This window comes from Cupressus sempervirens, chromosome 3 (genome assembly GCF_028749045.1).
Source record: "Cupressus sempervirens isolate cs-2001-9-10 chromosome 3, ASM2874904v1, whole genome shotgun sequence".
NCBI classification, from domain to species: domain Eukaryota; kingdom Viridiplantae; phylum Streptophyta; class Pinopsida; order Cupressales; family Cupressaceae; genus Cupressus; species Cupressus sempervirens.
The window spans coordinates 421,084,915-421,099,060 of NC_143120.1; the positions used below are offsets into that span (position 1 = coordinate 421,084,915).

At 33.6% G+C, this 14,146-nt stretch overlaps 1 protein-coding gene across 1 annotated transcript in view; it reads right to left on the bottom strand.

Moving 5' to 3' along the window:
* LOC149566823 (superoxide dismutase [Fe], chloroplastic-like) overlaps positions 1 to 14,146 on the bottom strand; it is a 150,577-nt gene that overhangs the window by 98,614 nt on the left and 37,817 nt on the right. The window contains exons 2-3 of the mRNA XM_089820147.1: positions 2,870 to 2,947; positions 2,457 to 2,645 (exon numbers count right to left, since the gene is read on the bottom strand). Coding sequence (XP_089676273.1) covers positions 2,457 to 2,645; positions 2,870 to 2,947 — 267 coding nt within the window. The remainder of the gene's footprint in view (positions 1 to 2,456; positions 2,646 to 2,869; positions 2,948 to 14,146) is intronic.

Below are 14,146 nucleotides of genomic sequence, written 5' to 3' on the forward strand. Positions count from 1 at the left end.
ATCATCAGCTACTGATAATTTGAGAAGCATCACCGCCTCCCGATTATTCTGATCACATGTATCCTGATCAATTCTAGTTGTAGTCGGACGCTAAGTAACACCCTAAACAATTTGATTAGTATTCCGATATTCAAAGATTGTTAGCATTTGTTGCTTCCATGTGCCATAATTCTAACCATTGAATTTATGACTTCCTTGAGAAAAATATTTGTCAGAGATGTCATGGCACATTTTTCAATGAAAATGTGAAAATTTGTGAAGGCACGTACTTTGAGGCAAAAAAATTAGAAGACCCAAAAAAAATGAAGAGGTACCTAGAAGAGAGCTCAAAAAACCCAGAAGGAATACATTGTCGACTTCTAGATCCGTTGGCTCAAAAATTGAGGCATAGAAATTAAGGCACCCACAAAAAATGGACAACAACCCAGTTGAGCTATCGAAAAACCCACGAAGTATTTGTAAAAAAAATTGGATCTGGTACATAAAATTAGGGTTTCAAAAAAAATGACCTGGGCTGAAAAAGACCTCCAACATAATGGCAGATTTGTAGAAAAAATGAAGTTGTTAGGTGCTGATCAGATACTGAAGGTTTTAAAAAACCTTAAGACGACACCAAACACAACAACAAATGGGTCGAAATGCCTTTGAAAGGGCCACGATTTGCTGCAAAAAAAAGTCCAAAACATGGGCAGAAAAAATGACCAAAATGCATTCATTTTTGCAAAGAATAATGGTCGTGCAGGTTTGCAGAAAAAATTAGATGACCCAAAAAAAATGAAGAGGTACCTAGAAGAGAGCTCAAAAAACCCAGAAGGAATACATTGTCAACTTCTGGATCCGTTGGCTCAAAAATTGAGGCATAGAAATTAAGGCACCCACAAAAAATGGACGACAACCCAGTTGAGCTATCGAAAAACCCATGAAGTATTTGTAAAAAAAATTGGATCTGGTACATAAAATTAGGGTTTCAAAAAAAATGACCTGGGCTGAAAAAGACCTCCAACATAATGGCAGATTTGTAGAAAAAATGAAGTTGTTAGGTGCTGATCAGATACTGAAGGTTTTAAAAAACCTTAAGACGACACCAAACACAACAACAAATGGGTCGAAATGCCTTTGAAAGGGCCACAATTTGCTGCAAAAAAAAGTCCAAAACATGGGCAGAAAAAATGACCAAAATGCATTCATTTTTGCAAAGAATAATGGTCGTGCAGGTTTGCAGAAAAATATCAGGCAAAGACACATAAAAAGGCCACAAATCAAACTGGAACCGACGCCCAGCACAGAAAACCCTATTCGGGTATTTCAAAAAACATAGCCCAGAAATGATGCAGAAAAAAAACCGTTTTCCAAAAGTCTTGGAAAACCTTCATTCGAAATTTTTCAAAAAACCAAATTTTTGTTTAAGTATTTGTTCTGATAACATATTACAAAGTGATTGGTAAAAAACTTTTTTGTTATTAACAGTGATCAATAGATCAATATATACAAATGAATAAATGACGTTGCCTTTAGAAACGACCATAAATAATCGAAGCATTCTATCCTAGCTAACAGTTAACTAACAACTTACTAAATATTATAATCATTCTAATATTTACAATAGACTACAAATAGATAACCATTAAATAATAATAGATAATAATAGAAGTTATCTATTATGGTAATATGGACACTAAAATGGGGCCTAGCTAAGGACCAAAAATGGACATGGCTATAATTTAGGACACTCCAAATGTTGAAGTGGAAGGTTGAAAATCCTAAGGTCTATTTTGCTGTGCTTGTTATATTTAGCAGGTTTTAGCATGGCTTCTTCATTTTTTATGCTCTTAACGTGCAACGTTCATGGTTATGGAGCAATTTGCATCAGAAGTCATTTTATGTTATTTGACCATTTGTCCTTTGTGACCATTAGGATCTTTCATATAATGCTAGCGTACTGCTTTTATACATAATATTTCTATGTAAGGAACCCTACAAAATATCCCAGTTAATTGTTTAAAAAAAACTACTGTCAAATAGGAAGGCTGCTTCAGATTTTTCTAGTTCTTTTTTGAAGTTTTTAACAATGTCTATATGACAAGGAGTGATATCTATTGAGCTCAAAATTACAAAGTTGATAGTTTGTGGCAAAAGATAAGATAATTCAGCCACAAAAAGGAAGAACAGAAAAAAATATGTTATTACCTAAATGCAGTACTTATTTCCATTATAGTGCACAAGGTTGCAGCAAATTATTAGAATTCAATATTTATTCTATTACATTTAAAGGAAACTAATATTTAGTCCCTGAACTGTATACTATGTTATTTCTGAAGCAGAGAGAAACCCACACCGTAAAGTATTGGATAATACTGCAAAGAAATTTAAACATACAAAACCTATCAATAGCAATTGTCTAGCCTGTTTAAGAAAATACAAGAGAAAAATTAAAAATAGATGAAATATGGAAGCACCTGGGCAGCATTTTTGAAAGCAGGCATTGGACTCCCATTGTTATATGTTACTTTGATAAGTTCCTCAAGTGTGTACCCTTCTAATGTAGTATCCTCAATCTGCTTGTTCAAGTTATCCACATAGCCACGATGGTGTTTTCCCCAATGGACATCCAATGATCTATTAGACATATATGGTTCTAATGCATCCTGCCAAGATGCGTAATAGTTATCTAAGATAGAATGTTTTCAAAATAGACATCTAAGATATAATGAAAACAAAAATTGCAGCAACTAGACTAAAGCAGGAATATCAATATATTAGAGCTCAAACTGTTGCTTTGTTAACAAAAGGTATTACTACTGGAAAACACCGCAACAAAGCATTCAATAGAAAAATGGTCCATATCACATGGAATATTATAGGAACTTACTAGTTTATATGGAGGATCCTTCAAGCCAAATCGTGCTACTATTATATGATTTTTCCAAGACTTATGCACTGGCCCTTTCTGCAATGTGCAAAATGCCACTCATAAATAGACTTGAAAAGAAAGAAGTGAAATAAAAACCAAAAATGCATGCCGATGGATATGTAAACAAGCATGAGCACTATTTATACAGAGGAATGAAATTCCCGTTCTACATGAGAAGCTCTGTCTACGATATAAATTTACATTCCCAGATATTATTGAAATTGTCTTTTAATAAGTACAGAAAAAATAATATCACCACCATAGAATCATTATACCCAGTACAAATCAAGAAAAATAAGAAAATAATTGTTGTTTCATGAAAGTAAATCATTTTTTTGTCTAAGGACTCCTTTCTTCAACAAGAAAAGTAATGCATTATTTCCTGCTTTGAAAAACATGTAAAACAAAAACATGCCTTCACCAAGAATCAAAGGTATAAAATTCATTAGGAAAATAGAAAATATGCTCATAAATTTAATAAATGCAAAGCAAAATTAAAAGTATAAATCCTCTGTGTGAGAGAGGACCGCACCTACTTTGCTCAAAATGATCATTGTCCTATATTGATAGAGGAAAATTCACATTGCAAAATGCAGGAAGAATGGTAACCTAAAATTGAAGAGATCTATAATGTGGAATTCTTATCCAATTGTCAATACATTTTCTTTTTAGATGAAGGTTGTGTTGAATCTCAACTACAAGACATTTCTGAATAGCCAGCGTATCAGGACTAGACACAAACTAAGGTACAATCATTCTGCCTACATTTTTAGTATATGAAAGCACAATGATAAATATTGCATTTCTAATCTTATATTAGATGGTCCTATTCATTTTCTCCACACTTTGGGATGAATTGCTCTTAACTTCAACTGCAAATTCTGAAACTACTGCTCCAAGGTAGATTAGGAAAGAGAATTTCTTTAGAGATGTATATCATTTCCTTTGTCAACAAGATCCTTTTATCCATTATGTTACTATATAAGAGCAATTGAATATAAAAAGTTCTGCCCTGAGGAAGAATCTATCCCTTCTTGGGAGCAGGACTCGATAACAGATACTGATCTGCTTGTATCCAGTAGTGTGAGACTTAGTGGCAAGAAAAGTATCTTATAGAAGTAGGTACTAAAATAATGTCCTGTCAGTGGGCAATTTTAACCACGTAAATAGAATGTGGTAGCTAACAGAGTTAGTGATAGGTGGCATATAGTACATCATGGACTATAATATGAGCAGCCAAGTTAAAATGCACTTGGTCAAATAGCCTGCAAGTTTGTAAGGTCCATAAAAACTGATTAAATCCCATTGTCTGATTGGCTTTCAAAACTTTATCCTTGGGAATATCCCCACAATCCATTGTCCTGCCTCCAACTGTCACCTGCCTTCTATAGGTCACATTGGAAGATGTATTTGAAGCTTTCATCAAGAAAAATTGATGAAAGTGAGGAGATCCAATGCATGTTTCTCAAGTATGGTATATAATCACTTCCTTACCCTATTTCACAGCTGTACAATGAGGGTGTCCAGCTGGGTTCCTCGCAACTTGGACAACTCATATGATCCATCCTATTCATAAATCTAGGGATTGGTCCAAACCAAGTAATTACAAGACTAGTATGACTAAACATACATTTGAATAATTCCATACTACAGTACTAGACAAGATACTTTATCAGTTCCTAGACGGGACTTTTGAGAGTTGGCTGGCTTTTGACTACATTTTTAAACCGTGACATTATTCTACATTATTTAGTTGTTTTATAGATTTCAAGAAGACCATTGACTCTCTCCTGAAGAATCTGCTGTTCTAGAAATTGCAAGACATCTGTATTTCTGAGACTCTTGTTACTGTGATTGTAGTAGCATATATATTTCTCAGGAATAACTCTGCAAAGAAAAAGATAAAGAATATTCTATTAATCAAGATTTAATAAGGGTAAATTAAGTTTAGGATTATGGGAAGAAAAACAGAAAAAAATTCTGCAGAAATGGGGGAAAAAAAAGACCTGAAAACTTTGCTTCTGAAATATCATGATTTAATTAAAAAAAGAGAGAGAGACTGTATTGCAATTTTTTGGTTATTAAACATAAGAATCAGTTTGATCAATTAATTGCAAACATGAAAAAAACAGCATCAAGATGAACAAGAAATTAATCAGAATAAAATGTGATTTTTTACAAATTTCTGTAACTATAGAAGCAGAAACAGACAGAATCTTAACCACTTTAACCATAGGTATCAAGAATCCAACAAGTTTCTTAGATCAATCAGAGCTAAAAAAGGCTAGTTAAGTCATGTCAGTTCCTGTTGTGAGGTTTTCACACCATTGCCCCATTGCAAATGGGGACACCCTCTTTTCGCTTCTAGTTGTTAGATTCGTTAGGTTTTGGCAGTAAATTTGGTAGTTCTAAGCTTTAAAGGACTGAGGGATGGCAAAGAAATCAAGTGAACATGATGTGATCTTAAAGTGGGCACATTGAAATTGAAGTCTTTCGGGGACAAGTTATAGTGGGTTGAACATAGATTCCTAAGTGTATTAAATTTTTGGCTAGTCAAGTAGTCCAAAATTCCATATAAAGGCATATTCAATACATATGGGCCTTAAAGTCCTTACAGGAATTGATTTTCTATAATTAAAATTGCCAAAATCCTAAGGAAACTCACTTTTCCTTTATAAAAATACACAAAATCTGAACATATGCTGATTTTCCTCACTTATTTTGCTCAAAGTTGGGACTTATAATGAATTTCCGGACTTACTTTGATCAAAATCCGGACTTATAATAAAATTCCCCAATTTAACTGACATTTTCCTGAAAATTTCTGTTTTGGGGATAAAATTCAAACATGTTATGAATTTCCCAGTTTGGATGACATTTGCTTGAAACTTTTTGAGTATGTTGTTAAAGCATGTAGCCTTGGTCTGACAATAACTGTTAATCTGGATCTATATATACATATGTATATATGTATACCAGTATGATGTACATACTGTTTTATATTTATACATATATAATGGCAGTATATGTAATTCTGCATATGATCGATACAGTTGAAACCGGTGGCAGTATATGTATACTGTTATATATATAATCTGAGATCACATCTCAGACATGATCAAAACTTATTATGATTCCTTTGATTCAAGATCATTATCGATCTATATATCGGGTTGCAAATGAATCGAGTTCATTATGATCAGTTATACATGTTTAAGACTTGTGTTAAGTCTAATTAAAATCGGATATGATAAACAAACAATGAATCGGTTCAAGAACATTTTATTATCTCTATTATTTTTGTACTAACATATACATATTCTGAAGCAAATCTATTCTTTGACATCAGTGTTCATACTTGCAATCAAAAGTTGTGCATCACTCAGCCTCATATTTGAAATCTGGTAAGAAATTTAACATAGTATTAGAGCCTTGTTAAGGAAAGATCTCATTAAGTTCAAGAGATCAAATTTCACATTAAATTGCAGTCTCTCATTACTCTTCAAGATGACAAACATGTTAAGATTCGAACTTCACCTTACAAGTGTTGATAACTTTGAATCCTAAAAACTTCGTATAATGATGCTATTAAAAGAAAACAAATTAGAATCTTTTGTAAGAGAAGAAAAAGATCCAAAGAAAACTCGATGGATCGAAAATAATGAGAAGGCCGTGAAGATAATCATGGATGTCGTTTGGGATCACGTAGTGCCTATTGTCGCAAAACATGCAACAACATATCGCATGTTTAAAGCTCTTGAAAATGCATTCATAGTAAATAACATTGGTAGAAAACTTGCTCTTAAAAGACAAATGAATAATATCAGCATGAATAAAGGAGAAACAGTGAACACCTTCTTCATGAGAATCACGGAATTGAGAGATCAATCATCTTCTGTCAGTTATGAGATTGACAACCAAAAGTTATCCCTAATAGCATTAGGAGGACTACCAAATTCCTGGGAGTCCTCTGTACAAGGTATAAGTGTAAGATCTAAAATCCCAAAACTAGATCGATTGAGATCCAATTGTCTTCAAGAAGTATCGAGATTAATGATTAAGGAAAACATAAAACCTTAGATGAAGACATTCATGTTCTTAGCACCAACTCTCATAAGAAGGGTAAGAAGAACACTAAAAAAAAAAGAAACTTTCATGGAAAAGGATAGTCAAAATAAAAGAAAGACTTGTCCAAAATTCAATGTTTTAGATGTGATCAATATGAACATTATGCACTAAATTGTCTTGATCGATCAAAACTTCATGCATCATTTGCCAAAACTGATAAATCAATCGAAGGTCAAGATTCTGAGAAATATGCCTTCTACTCAGCATTGCCTAGTCAAATATCAACCAAGTCCAACACTTGGATGACTAACAGTGGATCTTCACAACACACCATTAGATATCAAGATAACCTAGAAAGCATGCAAATAGAAACAGATGAAGAAGTTACAATTGGGGATGATTCTGCGCATTCTGTAAAAGGAATTGGGACCTGCACCATTAAATTGAACTAGGGAAAATCTATTCAGCTTTCTGGAGTTCTGTTACATCCCAATTTTTGACCTAATTTAAAATATAGTCGTTGAGGTTCACATGAAGTCAGTTGACAGTTAATTTGGTTATAATCCTACGAAATGGTAAGATGGTTAGTCGTTATAATTTCAAAATGAAGATAACAAGTTAGTTGATCATTTGTCACGAATTCATGGAATTGAAAAGATGGTTAACTATTATGATTAATTATGATTAAATAATTTATTATAATAATATAATTTAACTGCGGAGAATTTCCTTGTAGGAAACACGTCGAAGGGTGGAAGCAGTGTCAAAAAAGAATTAGGCAAAGAGCATCACCATCATTGGGCAGATGGGTTGAGGACCTAGTGACTTGAAACAGGATACATCTATGGGACCCACATGAGCTATTTAAATAAATAAATTGAGAAACATAAAATAATTGAGTTAAAATATAATACATACCTTTAGAGATTTATTATTGAATTTCCTTATTTTATCATTATAATAAACACTTAAATACAAACACATAAATATAAAAATGAAATGGCACCAATAAATTATAATAATATAATCTAATGATGTGACCTCATCGATATACTTATGTGAACATATATAAGAGCATAATATAATAATAAAATGAAGTTAAACTCTTCAACTCCTTATTTCCTTTCCCTCTTTATTTCTTTCCTTTTCAAATTCGAATTTATGATGTATTTGAATACTTTTCTTGATTACTGATGGTAGCCGAGGAGTCTTGGCCAACCATTAAAAATGCCATGAATCGATTTGGAGAAGCAATCCTTTCTCTGCTCTTTTTTTCATCTTCTATCTGCTACGAATTATACCAGGTCAAGTTAGACATTCTCAGGAGAATAACCAACCATTATTTCATAATCCCGATTTTCCATTCTTTCCTTAACTTCACCAGCATTAGGAAGTCTAAGGAAAATATCTTCAGTAGGTGAACAGGAGTTCCGACTGTGGGATGAAGTGTCGTATCGCAGGTCATGTGTCTTTTATTACCCCTATTAAGTTTAAGCCCAACTGTAGTCCACTTCTTCCTTTTAAATGCTGAGCGGTATACCAAAGAAGCAATGTTGTTCGACTTCATTGATTTCAATGACTGTTGTTACACAGTATAAATAGGCAAAGATTTAATGCGTTTTCATGAACATATCTCTTCGTAAATTCATATTCACCCATAGTCGGCTTTACATGCAGTTTGAGATAAATTTTGGTACCTTGTTGTTGGTTCCCTGTATTATATTTAGATTCTTTCAGATCCTCGTCAAGTATCAACATTTATGAATTCAAATGATAGCTATAGAAAGCTTGATTGAAACGTATGATTCATCATCAATGCACATGTTATCACAATTTTTCAAACACATTTGGAGTACTTGTAACACCGAGGAATTCACCGGAAAAGTAGCCATGGAATGAAGAGGTGTATATAATAACATGGTGATCTTAATCTTTTAGACACCTGGGATTCACCTAGGCATAGAAGCCACAAAAGGGTGAAGAGGTGGAATTAACCTGCAAGAATCAACAATGAAATCAGATTTCAATAATGAATAATTAATAGTTCATACATGTCCCGGTAATGGAATCTGTTGTCAAGTCGAGTGGTGTATATACTAGGATTGCTCAGTAGATGACAGATGTTCCAAGTCCAATTATGGGTGGGAAGGGCCTTTCTCATTAGAGATTGTGTGGGGAAAAAGTTAAGGTCCAAAGTTGGGTGGTTAAGCCCCTCACAATGTTTCACCTCTCTCCAAGTTGTTAGACGAACAACAGACAAAGATAAGCTATACATTCAATTGCTGTCGGAAAACAAGTATTATCACTTTTATAATGTATATGCAAGAAGGTAAGATTAATTGAGTTAATTCATCGTTACAGTTATTTTACACCTAGATGCAAGAGATAGATTTATGAATTGTTTTTCATTTGTATGAATATCGAATTTGAGAATAATTCTAATCTTGAGTTATTGCCACAGTTAAGTAATCAAAAGGAAAGGAATGATATAATGGTATCTTAAGCCCTAATTGAATCAGTGGTATCGTAAGCCCTAAGTGATACAATGGTACCAGATGCCCTAAATGATCCAATGTTAATCGATGCCCTAATTGATATAATGGTTTGTGATGCCCTAATTTTATATAGTGGTTTTTAATAGTAATCGTCATTTGATTTTGATATAGCGGTATTGGATGGTAGTCGTTATATGATTTTATTATAGTGGTATTTGTGGACTAATCTAGGTGATTGTAGAAGTCTTCTTACAATGATTTATCGGTTCAAATTTCAGGGTATGTGGATTTTAATTTCTATGGTAAATTCATTAATGTATTTTAAGTTCTTAGTTAAGAAATTTTGTCTGACTGATTTTAACAGTAAATCTCATTCACATGAACATGACTATTATAACTGTCTTCCTATGAAATCAAAGTAGTAACTATATTCCTTTGAGTATGTTAGTTGTTAATTAAGACCCCGAGAAAACGGGATGTTACAAGTTCTGTATGTACCAAGTATTAAAAGGAATTTAATATCTATATCCGCACTTGAAGATGATGATTATAGAATTACATTTATGGAAGGTAAAGTACTAGTATCGGCTAAGAATTCAGCTATAAAGAAGGCTCTAACAATAGGAGTACGACAAGGACTATTATATGAGCTTTGCACTAAAACAAATCCGGCACTTGTTCATGAGACTTCAGATTCAAATGAAATATGGCATAGAAGATTAGGTCATATCAACTTTTGTGCTCTAACATCTATGGAGAAGTTGGTAACTGGAATGCCCAAATTAAGTCATATTCACAATGAATCCTACAAAGATTGTACCTTGGGGAAGAACACTAAAAAGTCATTTCCTCATAGTTTGAGCAAAACTAAAGATGTGTGAGAACTAGTGTACTCTGACCTATGTGGACCCATGTCTACACCATCCATAGGAGGGTTCTTGTACTATGTGATATTTGTTGATGATTTTTCAAAGAAGACATGGATATACTTCCTTAAGTGCAAAGAATCTAAAGAAATTCTTTCTAAATTTAAAGAAATCAAAACTATCACTGAAAACTCCTGAGGAAAGAAAATTAAAATCCTTCGAACAGATAATGGGAAAGAATACACTTCTGAAATATTTAAAGAACTCTGCAAACATGTTGGGATTAAGAGGGAGTTTATAGTTCCCTACGATCCTCAACAAAATGGAGTTGCTGAAAGGAAAAATAAAACTATTGTAGAAGCTGTTGGGGCTATAATATATGATCAAAACTTGAGCATGTCATTTTGGGCTGAAGCATCTAATACAGCAGTCTCTATTCAGAATAGATGTCCTCACTCACATTTGGACAACAAAACTCCTGAAGAAGTATTTTCAGGAATGAAACCTGACATTAGCCATTTAAGGATATTTCGATGTCGTGTATATTCATGTACCTAAGGAGAAAAGGACAAAGTTAAAACCTACTAGAAGAAAAAGAATTCTTATTGGTTTCATTGAAACTGTAAAAGGGTACAAAATCTACATACCTAGACAAAAACAAATAGAACTTAGCAGAGATATCATCTTTGAAGAAGATATTGCTTTTAAAAGAGCCAAAATCTTAGATGAAGTAGATACAGATGACTTATCTTGTTCTCTAGAAGAGGCTCCTGCTCCTGAGATTCAGAGGGAGTACCTTGAAGAGACTTCAAATGAAAATGAGATCCTTCTTGAGACTCAAGAAGAGAGTCTTGATGATAATTCTAAAAGGCCACTTTGGGCAAGGAAAATTATAGAGGAAGGAGATGAATTTGCAGCACCTTCAGGGACATTCAGAGAAAGCAAAAGACCTCAAAAATTAACATACAATGCATTCATGCATAAGATTCCAAACTCTAAGCCTTCTAATGCTTCAAAAGCACTTAAACATCGAGTTTGGAAAGATGCAATGGTGGAAGAGTATCAGTCCATACTAAAAAATGATGTTTGGGATATAGTTCGTAGACTTAAAGGAAAATTTGCCGTTTCATCCAAATGGCTATTCAAAGTTAAGTATGTTGAATATGGTAGCATTGAAAAACATAAAGCTTGTTTTGTGGCTAGAGAATTCTCTCAAAAGGAAGCAATAGACTTTGAAGAAACTTTTGCACCAGTTGCCAGGTATACCTCAGTTAGAACTGTAATAGCCATTGCAACGGCTAAATTCATCAAATGGATGTAAAAATTGCTTTTCTAAGTGGAACAATTGAGGAAGAAGTGTACTTGGAACAACTAGAAGGATTTGTGACTCATGATGCTACCTCCTATGTATGTAAATTGAAAAGGGCTCTATATGGACTCAAACAAGCTCCCTGAGCCTAGTATGAAAGGATTAATAAATATCTTTTAAGTCTTGGATTCACCAAGAATGATGTTAATCGAAATCTTTACTTTAAAGTAACTAAAGTTGATATGTTGATTCTAATTCTTTATGTTGATGACCTTTTGATTACTAGAGAAGACCATCTCATTAATTAGTGTAAGAAAAATTTGACTTCTGAATTTGACATGAAGGACTTAAGGATTCTTCATTACTTCCTTAGATTGGAAGTTCGTCAGAAGTCTGGGAATATCTTCCTACATCAATAGAAGTATACTATCGATATAATGAAAAAATTTGGAATGTGGAAATGTTGACCTATGTCAACACTTATGGAAACCGACATACACAAGCTAAAGGAAGCAAGTGTTGAATTCAGACTAGTTGATCCCACTTTATAAAGACAGATAATTGGGTCTCTGATGTATCTTGTGAATACTTGACCTGATATCTACTATGTTGTGAATGCATTAAGTCAATTCATGTGTGAACCTCATGAAATACATCTTGTTGCCTTGAAGCATATATTAAGGTACCTCCAAGGCACTATTGGGTATGAACTTAAATATGAGAATACAAGCTTGGAGTCACATGGATATACTGATTCTAATTGGGCCGGAAGTGCGAAAGATCGAAAGAGCACATCAAGATGTTTCAGCTTAGGATCAACTATGATCTCATGGATCTGCAGGAAGCAAGCTTTAGTTGCTCAGAATTCTATTTGTAATGTCCTCGTTTTGGCTGGCATCGTTTTGCATGCCGAATCAGTCTATCACGGACTCTCGTAGACGAGTGGTTGTAATGAGAGAGTCATTCTGGCGTTTATTTGGGGATTGGATGGTTTATTATGCTCTTGGAGATATTATTTATATTTTATCATTACTTCTTATATTGGGCCTACATGTTATAATTCTAAGTTGAGTTGCACTTTTTATTTTATAAAGTTATTTTATTATAAAAATGCATTATAATGGAATTTTATAATGGATGTTTCTAGAAGTTCTTAGTAACTTCTTAGAAAAGGATGCTTCTAGATGTCCTTAGTAACTTCTTAGTAAAGTAAATAAATAGAGGGCTTGGCCTCTCATTTGGACACAGGATTTGGTAACTCAACTACTTCTTCTATGAGCATTTGTGGAGCTTGATAGTCTTCAAGAGATTGCATAACTAAGGAAGTTAAAGACCTTCTGAAGGGTTGCACTTTGGAAGTGGTATTCAGCCATTCCAAGTTGAGCTTAATTTGTATACTCAGACTACCTGAGGGTTTGATTTTTTTGGAAGTAGTCAAAAAAAGTAGCTCCGAAAAAACAATCCAAAAAAGCAATCCGAAAAAGCAGATCCGAAAAAGCAGTTCGAAAGAGCAAAGCGAAAAAAGCAAGTGAAAAAAGCAGATCAGAAAAAGCAAAGCAGAAAAGGCAGCATTGGAGAAAATTATTACAGCCATCTACAACCAGGTTCCTTTGTTAGCATTGCATTTTAAGTGTTATAAGTTTCAGCTGTAGGTGTGCATTATACCAACATTATCAATTTTGTAATCCATGTAAATGCCAAAAGTCTTGACCATATTTCATGAGCATTGTATTAGAAATTTCATTGCAATTAAGGAGATAATAGTTGCTGGTGTCATTTGAGCAATTCAATATCATTATTTATCAGCTAGTCAGTTTGCATACCAACTGTTTGTAAAAATGTCAGTTGGCTGTAGGTGTTCATTTCTCATGTTTAGATCATATATATGCATTGTATATTGCCAAAATTAGTTGCACATTCATGTTAGGTCATTGTCTAGTCAATTCAGAGTCTGCTTGCAAGCATTCTTATTGATGCTAAGTGAAGGAAAGAGCCATAAAAGCAAACTGAAATTTTATATCAATCATATGACCCTTGTATGCAAAGTGTTTTCTTGAACCTTTATCAGCATTTTGGGATCAGATTTGAGCAGGGTCATTACACTATTGAGGTAGAGTATATTGCAGCAGCAATGGGAGCTAGAGAAGCAAGGTGGCTTCAAAAATTGCTTTCTAGCTTATTTTGTAAGCCTATGAAGCCTACCACTATTCACTGTGATAACCAAAGTTGTATCAAGTTATCTATGAAACCGGTATTTCATGATAGATCCAAGCATATAGAAATTCCTTACTGCTACATAAGAGACATGGTGGAAAGAAGGGCTATTCAGTTGGAATATATTAATACAGGTGATCAAACTACCGACATTCTCACCAAGGCTCTTCCTAAAGTGAAAGTTGATCATTTCAGAAAGAAACCTGGTATGGTTGAAATGTAAGTTTATGAGATTGAGTCTCAACTTTGTAAATTTGTATTATTTTAATAAAGATGTTTAAAA